Source organism: Pteropus vampyrus, unplaced genomic scaffold (assembly GCF_000151845.1).
Source record: "Pteropus vampyrus isolate Shadow unplaced genomic scaffold, Pvam_2.0 Scaffold19, whole genome shotgun sequence".
NCBI classification, from domain to species: Eukaryota; Metazoa; Chordata; class Mammalia; order Chiroptera; family Pteropodidae; genus Pteropus; species Pteropus vampyrus.
In genome coordinates this window covers 637002-656036 of record NW_011888800.1, presented here as the reverse complement: position 1 = coordinate 656036, position 19035 = coordinate 637002, and the positions used below count along the sequence as shown (strand labels likewise).

The 19035-nt window shown below is 41.0% G+C and overlaps 1 protein-coding gene across 1 annotated transcript in view; it reads left to right on the top strand.

The window, feature by feature from the left end:
• RYR3 (ryanodine receptor 3) overlaps positions 1 to 19035 on the top strand; it is a 346270-nt gene that overhangs the window by 208512 nt on the left and 118723 nt on the right. Inside the window, exons 42-45 of the mRNA XM_023527702.1 lie at positions 2533 to 2668; positions 12898 to 13078; positions 14305 to 14413; positions 17107 to 17227. Coding sequence (XP_023383470.1) covers positions 2533 to 2668; positions 12898 to 13078; positions 14305 to 14413; positions 17107 to 17227 — 547 coding nt within the window. The remainder of the gene's footprint in view (positions 1 to 2532; positions 2669 to 12897; positions 13079 to 14304; positions 14414 to 17106; positions 17228 to 19035) is intronic.

The following is a 19035-nucleotide window of genomic DNA, read 5'->3' as shown; positions in this document are numbered from 1 at the left end:
TCCACGTACAAATGAGACAAAGCTGAGCTGCCCACTTTGAGACAGTGAACAGTGTTTCTGGTGTCGGGGGTGGTGGTGGCTGATTCACCTGACCTTGCCCCATCTCATCTTGGGACTATTTCCTTGAATGGATGGCTAACAAGAGTAACAATGCACTTTCTGAGAGTGGGGAAGAACATTCTAGTGAGGAGGGGAGGGGAACAAGTCAAAGGTCATTCACTATGTAATAGGTTTGGGGGCACATGGGAGAGGAGAACCTAACCCTGGCATGGAGTCAGAATGGTTACTGAGAAAAGAGATGAGCCAAGGGGTAAGTAGAAGCTAATCAGCCACCTTGTTGGCAAGAACATGGCAGGAATGGTTGAGAGGAGAGCATGGTGAGCTTGAGGGTCGGAAAGTTGCGTATGACCAGTGCACAGAGTACTCGGGGGAGGTATGAGACGTGAGGATTAGTGAGGAGTTGGACCTTATGCTATCATTACTCTTAGTAACAAAAGCGCATACTCCTATAGGTCCTGCAGAATCACCATGCACCAGGCCCCACTCCGAATTAACTCACATGATCCTCAGAACACACCTTTTTGTTATTGCCCCAGTTGTAGGAGGGAAACTGAGGCATGGAGAAATTAGGTAGCATCTCCAATGTCATGGAGTTTATAAGGGTTGGAACCAGGGTTCAAAAGTCTTTGGCCCCAGAGGCCGTGCTCTTACCTCACTGTAGAGCCAAGAGCATTGGAAACCATTTGGAGAGCTGTAAGCAGAGTAGTAACACTATACGGTTTGCAGTTTAGAAAGCACGACCTGGTTTCAATAAGAAGAACCGATTGGAACAGAAGCAAGACAGCCTCCCCATACAAAAACAGGCTCAGTATTGTGCCACCAGCAGTAAGATAGCTGTTTCACAAACTTATTTATGGTCTCTGCTTCTAGTGGGACAGACTTCAGTCAAACTTTATTATTCATGTATTTAAACAGAAATAACAGTATTTTAGGTGATGAGATGACAACTAATGCCTGAATAAAAAAGTAGCTAATTGTTCTCTTACAACCAGATAGTGCCACAAAGTTTAATACTTGGCACCCCATCTTTAGTCACAGTTCATCTTTTCAAATGATACTGCTCAACAAAGACCCCAAGCATCCCTTGGAAGATCCAAGAAATAATAACTGGAGGCCAGGTGGCTAGAAGAAGGGAGAAGCAGGGACTTGGGAAATCTGTAAAGGGAGGTAATGAGGTTTGCCGCCCCCTTTTCAAGTGGTTCTGGCAGCTCAACACAGTGCACAGACTTTACTCAGACCAGTGTCAGGAAATTACCCAAGTGTAGTTCCTGGGAGAGAAGAGAGAAGGATCAATAAATACTTTAGTTCCTCCCTTCTATTGATCACAATAGAAATTAGGTCCCTAAAGACTGAACAACAACAACCCCACCCCTGCGCATGAGTGTACACACACACACACACACACACAGGCACTTTTTTTAGTGACCAGCAAAATGCTCAGTACCTGTAACCCTGAAAATTCTGCCTAAACCATGCCTTTATTGATGTTTTTCTCTGACATTTTAGAGGCCAAATTTAATATAAACTCCAAGCACAATAGTATCCTTACTGTTTTAAGAAGGAAAAAGTGTGACAATAATTCCTTACTGAGTTTTTACTTCGATTCATTATTCTTGCAAAATGACTTCGACTATTTGACATCAGCAAATACATGGTTTATTTGACAAACATTGATTGAGCACCTAGTATGTACCAGGCCCTGGTGATTAAAAAAGTGAAAAAGACAGCATTCCTGACTCTTTTTCCACATAGTGGATTCTCTCCTTTCCCCTGTATACATACAATATTCAAGACTAGATTAGAATAACAACTGAATTTCAAGCAGAGGTCTGTTTGCCAGACTTTTGCCTGACACTTTCTAAAAGGTAGGCAGATTCTAAAATATTCCACATGATCACAGAGCTGAGATTTTGTGACAAGTGTTTGGTGACATGGAAGCAAAGAGAACATGACCAGTCCTGGTCCTTAACTGGCAGTGGCCTCTTTATTAGCCACCCCAGCCTAAACATCTCGACTCTTCACTTTGGACAACCGTTGCAGAACTTGAGTAGAGACCCCTGATTAGTCAAGGGCCCGCCGAGAGTTAATCAGTGACTAAATATTTAGTCTTGAAATACCACATGGTCAGCCTGGGTCTACTGTTATCTCCCCAGATGCACCCTAATTAGGCCTATTTTTAAATGGCAGCTCACTTCTGTCAGAACTGGGAAAACCAAAGAACTGACAGGACATGTGTATTCCTACATAACAATGATCAGTCTTATTGATTACTTGGAAACAAAAACGAATCGGAGGTTCTGGCTTCAAATTTACTAAATTATACACTTTAAAATCTGGGGCTCCCTCTATCTTCAAGGGAAATGAAACCCCTTCTGGTCCTAGAATTTCACAGGCCTTACAACTATCTTATAAAAAAAAAAAGAGAGAGAGAAAGAAAAACTTGGGCACTTACTTTTGTGCTGTTTTTGGCAGGTGGTGACCTACTTGGCAGGCTGTGGTCTCCAGAGCTGCGCCATGCTTCTGGCCAGAGGGTACCCTGATGTCGGCTGGAACCCCATCGAAGGGGAGCGCTACCTGTCCTTCCTGAGGTTTGCTGTCTTCGTGAACAGTGAGTCCCAAGTGTTCCATGCCTTTCAGACCTGAGGTGGCATAATCATGGATACATACAAGGGATCCTTTGCATTGCTTCCTCTCCATAAATATGATAAATTCTACATGTATGTGACAGCTGGTAGAAAATTCTCAGGGAGAATCAGGCCAGACAAGGATCAAGAGTAGAGTCTGATAGAGTCCTGAGCTCTAGTACCAGATTCAGCAAGAAACTCACTGCATAGGCTTGGACTTACCACCTCTCTGTACTTCTTCTATCAGTAAAAGGGGGGCTTATTAATACCTTCAGCTCACCTGTTTCACAGAGTTAAATGCAGGTATGCCTCCAGATTCTTAGACTATTGCATGAATGGAAGGAAGGATGGATAGATGAATAAATGAATAAAAATTAAGAATAATAGAATAGTTATAAGAGGCAACTAAACTCCCTGAAAAAAAAAATAGTATAGCAATCCCAAATATTATTTTTCCTAATACAAGTTACTTCCAATTTACAGTGAATTCCAGGTTTATAAAACTTCTGTATTTGCCCTAGTATAATGTGCTGAATCTTTTGTAAAGTACGTGGACTGCTTTCTTGAAAATGTACCTTGTCTCCCAAGATTCTGTTACAATACTAATTCACTTTAATTTATATTATAGCTATGATCCTTCTCCCTTTCCCCAGTTTGGAGTTCCGGGCAACAAATCCAGCTGAGCTGATTAAGTGATTACAAAAAGGAATTGCAGCTAACAAGCGATTATAAAAGTTGTTTTAAGTATGAGAATTTACCTCAAAATATATTGACATGATGCGATCATAATATTCCCGTGTGCTTTTCTTATTGTCTCCTTTCATGCCCATCCCACCTGCTTACTGTCCTTCCCTGTAATATATTCTATTTTTAATATTTGAATCATTTCCATTTTCCTGGTTTTTCCTTTTTCCTGCTTGGGTCACAGACTTTGAGATGTCTGTATTTTGTTCTCCTGGGTCTCATCCAGCCAGGTTCTTAATCGCCTGTCTCTGCTCTTCTCTGTGTATTCTTCACTGGTGCTATCTGTTCATCCCCAGCATTGCTAAACTCCATTTTCTTTGAGGCCGGTTTCAGGGTATCCTGTAATAGCCTGTTCCACTTCCTATCCAAATGATCACATGTCCAGAATTAATGCAGAGTTGCTGTGGTAATAAAGATAAATGTTTTTGTAAAGTGGATTTTAAGGATTCATAAATCTCACCAAATTATGTAAGTATACTTTATGACAGAAACCAGATCAAGGCAGGACCAATTTATTCATCTTGGCCACCTTTGCAGTCAAGATCAAATGACTTTATGAGTTATTTGGTGGGACTGTCTACATGGGTTATGAAGGTAAAGGAATCCACTGGCTGTGCTCCTATCTAGATTGCTTATGCCGGTCATGTATGACAATACTGAACTCAACTCTAGACCAAAATGTTTAGCCTGTCTTCTTGCTTTCAGATTGTTTTATGCCCTTTTAACTTATTCTCTGTAGTGCTGTTTGCTAATGTATCAAGCTCTAGAAAGTTGGCCAATCAGAAGAAACACACACATTTCAATTTAATGATTATTGTTTCTATAAATAAAAAGACCACATTTGGTTTTAGCAAAGGATGTTAGCTTCTGCTTTCAAAGAATTTACAGGCTAGAAAGGGAAGTAGGCATGGACAGAGGTCTCTTAAATGAGTGGAGTAAGGCAGGGACATTGTGTGGGAGGGCTTCACGAGGGGAAACTCATCCTATAGAGAAGATCAGAAAAGGCCTGATGGGCTTGATCAAATTTCCAGATGCAGAGATGCGAGAATGTTGATCCAGTGGGAGAGCAGCATGAGCAGTGGCCTGAAGGCTAAAGCATGCTGTGCTCAGGAAACACAGTGATCTGTTGGTCATGAGGATAGATACGTGAATCATAGTGGTAAGAGATGAGGTTTGAAAGGTAGGTAGGAGAACTAAAATGCCAAACTGAAAAGTTTAATCTTGATTCATTGTGCAGGGAACTGGGAAATCTTATTAACATGAGACTGAAGGGAACCACTTCTGTGCCTAGGTTAGGATAATAAATTATAATAATGGTGGTAGGAATGGAATGTTAGAGATACAATTGAAAAAAATTACAGAGGCAGAATTTATAGAACTATGTGTTGGTGATAATTATAGTGGCTGGGCCTGAGTATGTTGAGAGAAACAGAAGTCATATTGAAGCTTAGGGAATTAAGGGTGGGGATAAAAATAAGAATGTGAGGAGAAAATGGTTTGAGGTGGAAGATAATGCACTTGGTTTGGTTCAAGCCATGTTGGTTTTGCAGTATGTGACCCCCTAAAGGAGATACCCCTAATTGGGGGTATAGAAAAGAGATCAGCTAATCAACAGATTGGGGCTGAATATACAAGCAGATCATGTACAGCTGAAATGGCAAGAGTAGGCTGTCACAGGGGAGATCATGAAAGAGATGGAGAGATGGAGAGATGAGAAAGAAAAATATTAGAATCGTGTTGAACACCCAAAGAATGAGAAAGAAAGGCTCAAGCACAGTCGAGTGATGTGAAAGAGTTTGGGCTGGAGAATGGAGTATCTTGGGTTCAAACATAGCTCGATCCCTTACTACCTTTGTGACTTTAGGCAAGTTAATAAAACTTTCCTATCCACAGTTTTTTGGAGATCTGTTAGTGTTAATGATAGTATGTACCTCACAGAGTTGTTTTGAGGCTTAAATGAAATAATCTGTGGGAAACTTTGACTAGCCCAGTGCCAGAAACATAGAGTGCCTGCAGTCATGTTAGTTATCATAGTTGTTCACGATCCTTACAAGAGTATTAGGGCATTTGAAATGGGAAGACTCTAATAGATTCCTCGAGATCTCAAAGCCCTTTACAAGTCTTTTGTGTCTAACAAGAGACTGAAAGGACTTCCTGGCCATTTTTGTGGCCTCTGCTCAGCAATGAAAGATAAAGGTGTTATGGATGATCATGGTAGATGATGGGGGTGGTCATGTTGGGTGATGATGGTGGGAGTAGGGGTAGGGTGTTGGATGGTGGTGGTAGGTAATGGTGGGTGGTAATATGTGGTGATGGTGGATGATGGTGAGTAATCCTGGGGGTGGTGATAGTGGGTGGCAGTTAGCAATATTCTTGGTGGTGGGATATGATGTTCGAGTAGTGGTCGTAGCAGGTTTTAGGGGAGATGGAGGTGATAGTGGGTTGTAGGTAGTGATGAGTGATAATTGGGATGGTCATGGTGAGTGATAGTGGGATATGATAGTTGGATAGTGGATGATCATAGTGGGTTGTAGTAGTGACTGTGGTAGGTGGTAGTGAGTGATGATGGAGTTGGTGATAGTGGGTGGTAAAGATAATGGTAGTGATGATAACAGCTCTCACTTCTGAGCATTAATCACATGCCACGCACTGTTCAAAGCACTTTTAAGTGTATTAACTTACTTACAGAATACAAAAATCTAACGAAATAGATACACTTATCTTCCACATTTTATAGATTAAGTACCTTGCTCAGAATCACACAGCTTGAAAGATGTAAAGCCAGAATTTGAACTGGAGAAGTTTGGCTCCAGAGGCCAAACATTAGTCAAACCATTCTGCAGTATTATCTTGGTAGCCCTGTTTTCCTAATGAACAAAGAGTAACGTCATTTTCTCCTTTGAGTTCATCAAAGCTGTGGCATTATTAAATTACTGTTTGGTGCTAATGCTTTTACAAAAACATTTTTAAAACCCAAATCAAAAGCTCTTGCTATATTAAAATAATAGAATTGGAAATTTATTTTTAATTTTATTTTACTAGTCTTTCTTAATGTTCGTATTAAATCATCTTAAACAAAATTTGTGTTTGAAAGAACTTAAAGCATATAATTTTCTTCACTTTACTTTTATTGGCTTGCTGGAAGCCCTGAGGTGTGTTTAACTCTGAAAGTAATGAAATTGAGATTACCCAGCAGTTGCAAATTCTATAATCAATCTAGATACAGATATGTCTGGGCGTCTGATCCTTTCCTAACGTAGATTCCAAGGACAAGATTTCTCACCAATCCACAAAAAGAAGGGAAAAGTTATTTTCTGTGCTTTCTTTGAGTCCTTGGAGTACTTACTTCAGCACTATCTTCCCTGGGTTACAACTTGGTTGCGAAGAACAGCGTATCTCCTAGCTTTGCTGAATTTCTCTAGGCAGATTTATCATCAGTGGCCATAACTTGGGCATACCTCATATGACACATGAAGAGTACATGAGAAGCTGTGAGACGTGACAAGAAGTTCTACCCCAAAGTCACTTACAAATGATAGCAGGAATCAGAGCAAGCCTAAGTAGAATGATCAGAAACATACATGGAATAATCACTAAAAATTCTGTAATCAACCACACCTACCCACATAGTGACACATGTGACTACCTGCATGCCCAAAATCATGGTTCTTATTGGAATCTGGTAGAGTGAATCTCGGAATGACTGGGTAAGAAGGCAAGGATGAATAACATCTTGAAGAAAGAAATCTACATAATTTAACAGAATAGTATGGGGAATGCCTATTGATGGGACTTTGAGCTGGGAGACATAAATCTTTTCGGATATATCAATTATATCTCAATATAGCTGGAAAAATTCTTTTGGGGTCAAGAGTACAAAGTAACATGTTAGCTTTGAAGGGCATAGTCAGTATAGATGCTTAAAAGAAGCATCTGATTCCTCTCCGTTCATGTATTCATGTTTTTAGAGTCAGGAAGAATATAACCATTCTTCAGTGTGATTGGTACCGAAGATGGGATGGTTAAGATTAAAATGTAAGATGTGGTTCTTGTTCTAAAATGTACAGTACACCTGGAAAGGTTCAACAAACTTTCAAAAAATTAACCAATGGTAAAAATGTAAAATAACTGTTTAAAACAGTTGTGAACAACAGCACAGTGTTGTACTCAGAAGACACTTTAGGCTAGGATGGTGAGAGGGGAAGGTTGAATGTGAGACACATTTGCGATACAGCTAGTGGGGGTTGGGTACTTAACATCTGTGCTACACCTTCTCACTGATTATAAGGCATGTGCAATCTCTTCTTTCCTATCTTCCTCCTCCTCCCACCGGACCTTCTTGAATCTCTATGTCTGAGAAGGGGAAGGAAGTTAGGTAAATTCTTATAGAGACAAAGGTAAAGGAATGTGACTCTATCTGTAAAATCCCAAAGTAGAATAGCATCAAAGCCCAGAAATAATCAAAACAACAAAAGTAATAGAGAATAAATTACTCAAAGAAATCAATAGCAAACCAATGCCCGGAACACCAAAATTAGGAAGTCTGCATGGGTGAAAGGATGTTAGGCCCTGTTCTTTTTATGCTCAGTAAATTCTTCAGCAGCTCTCCCTATTGGGTCCCAGCAGTGGTGCTGGCTGAGCGTCTTGGCAGTGAGTTCAAGTGTCCAAAACCATATGTATGTGGATTTTTTATCAGTCATTTTATTGATAAGAGTGGTAAATAAAGTCTGATACCTAAATAAAACTGCAGATTTTGGCTGAAATAGTAAAGCAGGACAAAAACTGCTTCATCAACATTATTCACACAAACAGCAGTATTATGAGCCTGGTGCTCATCACAAGTTGATTTTCATCAACTCAGTAAGAATGCCTGTATTTAACAGGTGGGTTCTGTTCTATCAGAGCATACCCCAGTTCTGATTCCAGGCTGTAATATCACCCAAGTTTTATTTCACATATTTGTGAAAAAGCCATAGGGGCTAAAAATTCTAGACATATAGACATAATCGTAGCATTATTCTGAGACTAAATACTGGTCTCCAAAATTCTTAGGTTACTGTGCCAGTCCACCCTGCAAGATTTTCTTTTAGTTCTTTGGCTTCAAATTCCACATATATGCTGATCATCCCCCAAATGTACATTTCCATCTTTTTCCTCATCCCTGAACTCCAGACTTGTGTATCCAGCAGTCTACTTGATATTTCTATTGGCAGTTAAACAGACATCTCAAATTTTGTACATCTTATGACTGAATTGTACTTATCTATCCCAAACCAGTATTTCTTGTAGATTCCCTATCTCCCTTACTAGCACATCCAACTTTGCAGGTATTCAAATCAAATCTTAGGTGACATCCTTGATTCATTCTTTTTCCTTATGCCCACATTCAGTCGTCCAAAACTCTGTTCAGTGTCTCAAAGATATCTGAAATTCATCTACTCCTCTCCATCACCACTAGCCACACCCTACTCCAGGCTATCGTTATCTTCCATCTAGATGACTACAGTTGCATAGGAACTGGTTTCCCTGCTTCCACTCTCACTCCCAAATCAGTCAGCCTCCACTGTGCCAACAGATAACTTCATAATCTCAGTGGGATATAAATAAGCATTTATTTCTTGCTCACTTATCTGCAAGTTGGCTGGGAAGCTCTGCTCTGGATCTGTGGATTTGCCGGGATGGCTCTGTCCCATTCATCTCATTCTCGTGTCCAGGCGTGACTTGTCTCCTTCAGTACTTGCCCACTGCCCCTGGATCAGCAACTAGCATGTAATATGGGCTCAATGAATGTTTGAATTAACGACCAAATGGGAAAACAGTTCCTGATTTGCTCTCTGTGCTGTCACGGTGGCTTATTGACCCACCCTCAGCTCTCTTTCTGAGGTAGAAGGTACTAAGGAGATCATATGTCCTAGCCACTTGTAATAACCTGTTTATATAAGTTGCTTACCACTGTATTAAAGTTGGCACTTATCAGAAAAAAAAAGATAGAATCCTGGCTATCTCCCCTTTCTTGCAATTCTCTAAATTTAACTAAATGAGGGTATCTCTAGACTCATTCATGCTGGGCCCCCAGGGCCCTCCCTTACTGCACTGGGACTGCTGGGGAATATGTTTATTTCCTTAAGACTAACTAAGATCTGGGGAATCAGGATCTTATAAACAGCCTAATTAGTGCAATAATGGATAGTCATCCTTAGCTCTCCATCCAATCATTTCAAGCATCTATCTTGAGTCTCAGTGGAGTCCATTTATTTATTCAAAAAACATTTCGAATGCCCGTTATATGCCAGATGTTAACAAGATACTTGAGTATACAGGGTTAGATAATTCAGACATACAGCCCTGTTTTTATTAAATATACAGTCTAGTGATAAAACTGACACACACAGATACAAACAATTCATTAGTTATACTTGCGTTCAGTACTTCAAGGAAGAGGACAAAGTGTTTGAGAGGACCAGGTCCTCTGGGGCTTCACAGCCTGCTGTGAAGGATGAAGCGGAGTTACGTAGGTCAGGGTTTATGACAAGGGAATGGGAAGGGAAAGAGCATTATAGGCAAAGGACCTGAAAACAGGGACTGTAGTTAGAATATAAATGTAAGAAAAGCAATGAGCGGAAGGTAAAATCATTGCGTCTGTACTAATACTCCCTGTGGTGAGAATGAATGCTTCGGAGTAAAATGGGGCGAATTATTCCAGGAATGTGGAAAAGAAGATGGTAATGTGAAGACAGTATTGCGAGCCTTTGAGAAAAAGCCACTGTGAACATTCACACTGTTATTAAGCTCATTATTCATTTTGGAACTCAAGCAAAAGCATTGTTGTAAGCCCTTGGGCAAAACTAATTTACCTCAGATCTCTCTCTCCCTTGAAAAATGCCCTCAGGGCCAATAGCCACCTTTCCTACAGTGGATTTGGTTGGTAGTCCAGCATGCTGAGCTACAGGTAATTAAGAAGAGAATTTTCTCTCTCTTCCAATCATGCCATTTTCTGTACCTTGTGAAGCCTTTGGAAATTCTTTTTTATGGTCCCTCTAGTTAGGAGGAGTGGTTGTACTTTAGGTCCTTCCTCTTGCAGGGTGCCTTCTGCATCCCTCACAATTCAGTAATCAAGGAATGGCTTCCTGGGTTAGTTGGCAGAGCCAATTTAATTAGGTTAGATATGAAGACCTTAGATTCAGATAAAATGAGGCTAATGTGGCAAATGAATTTCGAGAGCCTATTCAGTGTAGAACTTATAGTCTGGTTTTTCACATTCTGTTGCACATTGGAGTCCATGTCCCATCAAACTCCAAGACGCTGATGGCTGTGGAAAGTTGAATTCAGCATGCTGGTGAAGACTCTGGCTGACACATAAGTGTTTCCATCCTGAGAACTGAAAAAATCAGAGTACCGATATTTAAATACGCTAAAAGGGGCTTTTTAACTTTTAAAATCTCAAAGTTTTAGCTTCGTTATTCTTGAAATGAAAAGTGACAACTGGGAGGATGGCTGTGTGTGCTACTCGATACATTTGGGAGGCCAACAACATTCGAAAGTAGTTAACTGTGAGTTTATGACTAAGGATATTTACTTTCAAATATGTTGATTCTCACGGTGTTTTTAAGTATACCTCCTTTGATTATACTCTATCTGGTATAAATATTAGGTTCAATTTACAGAAAAGCACGGTCTTAGAACTTAACATCATCACTTTCTCTGCGCTCTTCTGCAAATTTCACAATGTCACAGCCTCTCCTTGATTTCTCTTTTCACTGGTTCTTTCCGCCATACCATTGTGATTATTTTACCCTTTTAGCATCTCCTGAGAATTTTCCTCACATAGGTTTTGGTTTAATAAACACAAATTCTTGTTTTGATGTTGATCACTGCCAAATACATTAGATGAAACTTGAAGAAACACTTCTTTACAAAAATTTTAGTCTTGAAGAATTGAACTATAAAGCAGTATAGTTCAATTACTGATGGCCTATTGAAATTCAGCTTAATGAAAATGTTTGTGAATCAAGTACACAATTCTAAAACGTAAACAGGTATGTATTTACAGTCTTGAAATTTACCTGCAGTGCAAAAGGTCGAGTGATAAAAAAGGATGTCAAAGGGTGTGGCTCCATAATGTAGTGGTTAGCACGTCTCCTTTACACACATAAGGTCCTGGGTTCGTGCCCCAGGTGGAGCCATGAACCATACCCCGGGTACGCCAGGCACCCCGAGTGTGTTGTGTGTGCCAGGCCCCGGGTGTGCTCGACAAGCCTGGGGGAGGAGACGCCCTACCTTCAGAGATCCAGTTCTTAAGGGGAAACGGCAACATCCATAGGTCAGGGGTGGAAGTGGGGTGGGGTGGGACTTAAAGAGGAGAAAAAAAAAGATGTCAGCAGGCCAACCTCTCAGGCCAACCTCTAGACCAGGGCTACCGCTGTGACATAGTGTAGGCTCTCCAGTGCTGTGAGTCACATCAAATGTGTTCGAGTATGAGTTTGTATGAGAGATGAGCACAAGTTAATTTTAAGTATTTGGACAGCAAGCTCAGCCCCTCTGAACCTCTGGACATGAAAGGAGAAATCTCTGTGTATGAGTTAGACTAATGGACTCACTCTAAAACTAGAAGAGACATGAACATCTCAACAGGACAAATGAGATGCAGTAAGATTGTTCGGTGTTCATATTCACATAGTGATTTGCTAAAGCCGGACTGAAAGCGAGGTTTATGGGTTACCGTTCTAATGTCTTCAAAATGCTTCTAAGTTGATTAATAAAAAAATTTTAAACAGAACTTAAATTCCTATGATGTTTTTAAAATATGTCTAAAAATTCTTCAGTGCCCCTCCCTCCAAAAGATGCAAAGATAAATATGAAGAGCTATTTTCGGAATAACCAAGACAGGTAGATGATTATCTAGAGAAATGATTTCAGAAATGCCTGGCGGACCATCCACACAAACCTGCTTGTTCTGGGGTAGGTATTAGACCATAGGAATACAGCTCAGGAGCTAAGATGTCACCTCTTCAGATATTAATTGAGGCACACCAACTTGAATTACCATTTTACCTCTTCTCAAAGAAGAAAGGAAATACCTTTTAAGTGCCCTTCATGGAGTTAATAAAGATATAAAGTTCTTTTATTCTCTCAGTCACCTGTGAATTCATCGGTAATCACTGGCAGACTCTGTAGTATATATTTTTTTTTTGCCCTCTGAGAACTGAAATATAGTGAATTAATATGAACAGCACAAAATCCTGAACTGAAAAATAAGATTCCAATTTATATCGGTTAATCATAATACTTCAAAAAAACAGATTCTGACCTGATTTAGCAAATCTCACCTTTCTCTCCATCAGTATTACTTCTTGATCTTAAGAGTGAGTGACAAACTCAATCAAGTACTGTCCTCCCAGCCTCCTCAATTAGAAATATATTGTCGAGTTGTCCCTTCCAACGAGAAGAAACGAATGCCTCTTTTCCTTAGGTGAAAGTGTGGAAGAAAATGCTAGCGTCGTGGTCAAGCTGCTCATCAGACGTCCAGAGTGCTTCGGCCCAGCGCTGCGGGGTGAAGGAGGAAACGGTCTGTTGGCAGCCATGCAAGGCGCCATCAAGATCTCTGAGAACCCAGCCCTGGACCTCCCCTCTCAGGGATGCAAGAGAGAAGTGTAAGCGAACGGAGTTGCCTTCGGGCACGGATATGGTTGGTGCACTCCCAAATATGGCCAGTACATGGATGATCAAAGAAGTGTCAGTAACTTCCCCCTGGTGGAGAAAGCACGGGTTCTTTACAGTTGTGGTGAAAACATTTTAAATCATGTTATCAAGCATGTTGTGGACTCGACACTCCCAGCAAGCCTAGTGATCAGTATCACCTTCACCCACTTCCATTTCTCCCATTCCAGTTAGACCAATTGGCAAAATCAAGAAGTTGGCAAGCTCTTTCCGCCAACACTGTGCCTCCCTACAGCATCACCACAGGAGGCCTCTTTGTGCAGGCTGAAAGGCCTGGACCAGCAAGGCTATGGCCAGTGTCTAACTTCAGTTTGTTCCCTTCAGTATTTTAAACCTTGGTGTCTCATTTCGTACCTCACTTTTAAAAGGAGATGGTACACTCCACTTTCTCTTCGGAAAGTGTTTTGGTTTAATTTCTTAGGTAAAAAAGAGCTGCAGGATGTGAAAAATCACAGCATCACTAATCTTGGTATTTAAACGTTAAGGAGATAATTGGTGCATTAGGGGATTGCCTTGTAACTTTTCTTTAATTATGTCTTCTGATTATTACCCTTTCCTTGAACACAACCTCTAGATTACACCCCAGAATCTAGAGAATGGGTATAAATCAGCAGAGATAGCTCGCTAGATGGTTAGCTTTTTTTTTTTTTTCTTTTGGTCATTGGTTCTAACAAGTGACCTAGTGGAGCTAGGAAGAATCTAAAACATAAGCTGTCCCAACTTCCTCATGTAATGTGAGAAAAAACTGGGGCCAAGGGTCACATAGCTTTTTACCAACAGAGCCAGAACAGAGATTTAGCCCTCCCCACCCCTTGTCCAGTGTGCTTTTCATGTGTATTCAGGGAGGAAAGGAAATTGGATGATTGGTAGGAGCTGTGGGGATTATGATGCTGCTCCATGAGTGTGTATGGTCTGAATGATCAGCTCATGTTGGTACCTGTGCCTTAAAGATCATAGGACCCTGGGACAAATATTTGGGTCCTTCGAACTTCGTGACTAAAACCACCTGGTCAGCTTCTGAAGGGAGGGAAGGTGTCCAGGGGAAAAGATGTATGATGCCTGGGATAAGCAGAGTGTCTTCATATCAAGCAGCTCGTATTTAATACATGACCAGGCCTGCCAGGCGTCCTCATACCTCCCTGTGTTGGTTCTTTCTCAGCAGCACAGAGGACAATGAAGATGAAGAGATCGTGCACATGGGCAATGCAATTATGTCATTTTATTCAGCTCTTATAGATCTTCTGGGCCGCTGTGCTCCTGAAATGCACGTAAGTGGTAGAATTCTCTGAGAGCAACTTTGAGGGGCTTGAGCCAAGAGCACTGTAGATTTCTTGAATGTAATTTTTTTCTTCTGTCTCTGGCATTTGCTGACATGCCTCTCTATCAAAAACTGTTCCCATGTCCAATACTTGCTTCTGCAGCTTTCTAAAGAATGTGTGTGTTGTACGTTGTTGAGTCGGCTCCTACTCTTGGTGACCTTGTGAATAAGTGATATCCACAATGTCCTGTCCTCAACAACCCTGCTCAGCTCCTGCAGACTCAGGTCTATGGCTCTTTATGGAGTCGATCTATTTCATATTTGGTCTTCCTCTTTTCCTTCTGCCTTCTATTTTTCCCAGCATTATTGTCTTTTCCAAAGAACCCTGTCTTCTCATGTACCCGAAGTAGAACTAAAGAATGACTCTGGGCAAATCCCTGTGTTGTCTGATTTCTCTGTGACATGAGTTGGGCATATCGTCCCCATATTCTGTTTAAAAAGCCCCCCAGCCCCCTTCTTCAAAAAATTATGTTGCATATGCCTCAATTTGGTCAAAATGTGACCAACTTGATTCTTGGTTGTGGCCATCAGGCTATTCCACATGGAAAATCCTTTTTTCTTGATGACCATGGTGTTAGGCACCAGGAAAGTAGTCTCTTCCCACAGTTCGTGTCTGATTATTTCCCAGCAGTAAGCTTTGCAGACATACCAAAAGGATGCTTCTATTTTTATGGGATGTCTTCTCAGACCTCCAGTTTTGACCTAAAAAGTTGTGTTCTTCCTCTTCCTTTTTTCTTCTCTGCTGGGGCTGCAAGTGACCTTATTTCACATAAGGCCTCACATCTTAAGTGAGAGAAGAAATAACTGCTTTTTACACAAAAACCGAAAAAATAGCCTTTACAATTTTTTTTTAACTTGGTAATTCTTTTAAAGAATTACTCGATTCTCTCATTCGAGGCCCTGGCGCCTGCCTGCCTCTCTCTGCAGTGCTCACTGCATTTGGGTTATTCCAGAGCCTCTCCCAGAAAAACTTGCAGTACAGATTGGGTTGGTATAAACAGTGGTATTTGGTGTTAATGAGATTCTGCATTTGGTCACTGCCAAGTTAATAGTGGATGAGTTGTATTTTTTAATGCTAATGAAAAACAGAACAAAGTAGTGGCTTTCAAACTTTTTGACCAAAACAATTTGTTTCGACCATATTAAGAAATATCATTTACATTGCCACCTACTATATGCGTAATCCAGAAACAAAATTATCCTTACTACAAATATTGCACTCTAATTTTTTCTATTCTATACTAATCTATTTCATGCTCTTTAGTGCTGGTCACAACCCACTAATTTGATTTTATAGCCTACTAATTGGTCACGACCTATAATTTAGGACACTGCATTAAAGCACCTACTCTTAGCTTTCTTCCAGTATGTCGTGGTCTTGCCTAATACAGTCTCTCCTGTTTGCAAATCCATCAACAAGTGTTTAGAGAAACTGTTCCAATATGGAAGAATCTAGATCAAAAGTACTATGGATAGAAGAAAGTCTAAATCTTGATAAGGGAGGCTAATCAGAATATTTAGGATTCTAGTTTCTACTGTGATTAAACCAGCCTTACCCATGTAGGCCCATCTTTTCATTTCTGTGCCTTCAAATGAATAAAATAAACTTGAAAGGTAGCCAGGGAAACACTAGAGTGTTCTACAGTGCTGGGAGGAGGGGCACCAATTCCCTTAACCACCTGTCATCACTTCAGAAAGGAAGTTACACAGTTTGCTTATTCTTAGGAAGACAGCAGCACGAGATGGCATCAGAGCCCAATCTGGGAAAGAATTTCTTCCTTACTGTCCCTCTGGTCTGACTCTTTACACACACACACTCAAACCCTACCCTGGGCCCCTTCTCTGTGATTGATGGTGGGAGGGGAGATGCCATCATCACTGACAGCCACCCCTCAACCCACAGGCATGAGAGATGGCAGCTAAGGTGGATGGACTGGTTTTCTTCCCCTGGGGCCTCTGAGCATCATATCCAAGCATGACAGTTGGAGGAATGTACCTAGGTAGATTTGATCCTGGCTCATGGCAGTTCAGTTCTCGGCTGAGGGCCTGTGCCCAGAAGCATACCTGCCATCCCCACATGCAGGAGGGTGTGTACCTTACATACTGTTTCACCCATTCATGGCTATATGGATCATGTCATCAACCCCAGAATAACTCCACTGAGACTCTCAAATTCTCTAGGACAGTCTCTACATTCCTCTCACCTACCCCCAGGCTCAGCATTAATCAGACTTTTAGGAAATTGAAATTCATAAGTCTTTATACATTTAGCAGAATTCTAGAGCCTAGAATTATGGCTACGTTGTCCACTGAGAACTCCCTGTATGGCAGTCACACTGAAAATCACCAGCACACTGCACATACACTGCTGAGATGTGATACCATAACTGCATGTCCATTGTAATCACAGCAGAGGAATCGACTGACTTCCTTGGTTAGATAGTCCCTCAGAAGCACCTCTTCTAGAAAATCAAGAGAAAGCTTCTCTTTTTCCCCATAGCAATAAGTGTCTATGGCAATTAGGAAAACTTAAAAGTATATCTCCCCATTAAAGAGAACCATTTCATTGTCAAAGGTTTGGAAGTGGGGTGGGGCAGGGCTGTGGGAACTTCCTTTATCTTATTCTCCAACCCTGCATTGCAGCTTATCCGGACAGGAAAAGGGGAAGCCATCAGGATCAGGTCAATTCTACGCTCCCTTGTCCCCACGGAGGACTTGGTTGGAATCATCAGCATCCCCTTGAAACTGCCCTCCCTGAACAAAGGTAAGAGAAGCAGCCGAAGGCTGAGTCCTGCTGGTCTCCCCTGGGGGCCACTCTCTTGGGGTCAGAACTCTGTCCACGTGCACAGTACTCCTGCCAGGCTGCTACTTGCAGGGCTCTTTTTCTGTGTTTATCTCCTCCTCCCTCCAGCCAGCTGCTCTCGCCTCTGCTCCCCAGTTTCAGAGACTCCCGTACCCTACGTTCCATAGTCATAGACACTCCAGACCTCACAGTCCTCCAAGAAATCTAAGCCTCTGGAAGGAGGCTAATGGAACGAGACTAGTGAAATCTCTCACGATGGCCTTTCTTAGTCTTTGCCCCCATGTCCCCCAGATCATGCAGCCAGCTGGGGCAACAGACGGATAAGGGCCTGACACCGGCTCCTTTCTGCCACAGTCCTATGTACCTCGTGTCCATGGATCATAAACAATTTTTCCCCCCAATGCCAGTTGTGACATTTGGCATCAATCAATGTTAACTCTGCAAAACTTCTATTCTCCCAGAGGCATTCAGTTTCTCTATGATGCAGGCAGTTTCATCTAGGCAGAAGGAGGAATTGAAAAGATAGCATGACTCTGACTGTTTCTCAAACCGGTGTTCTGTGGAACATTTTTGTAGATGATACTAATTGGTGTACAAGGGGTTCAGAGTCAGATAAGTTTGGGAAATGCTATGGAATGCATCACATTTTTTCCAGCTTTATCGAGATATAATTTATATATAGCAATATATAGGTTTAAGCTTTACAACATGATGATTTGATACACATGTATACTGTAAAATGTTTAACACATTGAAGTTAGTTAACACATCCTTCACCTTACCTAACTGCCATTCTGTTTGTTCTTATGGTAAGAACATTTAAGTTCTGCTCTCATAGCAACTTTCAAGCATACGATACAGTATTGTTAATGAGTCGTCCTGCTGTGCTGAGATTCCCCTGAACTTATTTATCTTATAATTGAAAGTTTGTTCTCTTTGACCAACATCTCCCCATTTCTTCCACTTCTCCCAGCTCCTGGTAACCATCAGTCTGCTCTCTATTTCTATAAGTTCAGTGTTAGATTCCACATGGAAGTGAGATCACAGAGTATTTGTCTTTCTCTGACTTATTTCACTTAGCATAATGTCCTCGAGGTCCATTCATATTGTTGCAAATGGTAAGATTTCTTTTTTATGGCTGAATAATATTTCATTCTGTATGTGTATCACATTTTCCTTATCCATTTATCTATCAGCAAACACTAGACTGTTTCCAAGTCTTGACTTTTGTGAATAATGCCACAATGGACATAGGGGTGCAGATATCTCTTCAAGATTGTAATTTCATTTCCTTTAATACATTCCCAGAACTGGATCGCTGGATCATATGGTAGTTCTATTTTTAATTTTTAGAGAAACTTCCATACTGTTTTCCATAATGGCTGTACTAGTTTACATTCACACCAACAGTGTACAGGGTTCCCTTTTCTCCTCACCAGCCTTTGTTATCCATTGTCTTTTTTTTCCTCTTGATTTTTTATTTTACTTTATTATTAGTTTCAAGTGTACAGTACATTGGTTAGATATTTATATAGTTTATAGAACAGTCCCCATAATTGCTCTTTCTCTCCTCTGGCTCTCCACCTAGCCAGTACATTAATGCTAACTGCATTCCCTATGCCATACTCCCCATCCCCTTGACCATCTATCAACTATTAATTTGTACTTCTTTAACCCTTCACCCCTTTCTCCCAGCCCCCCAAACCCTGGCCGTCACCAGATTGTCCTCTATATTTGTTGAGTCTCTTTTTGATTAGTTGGTTCTTTTT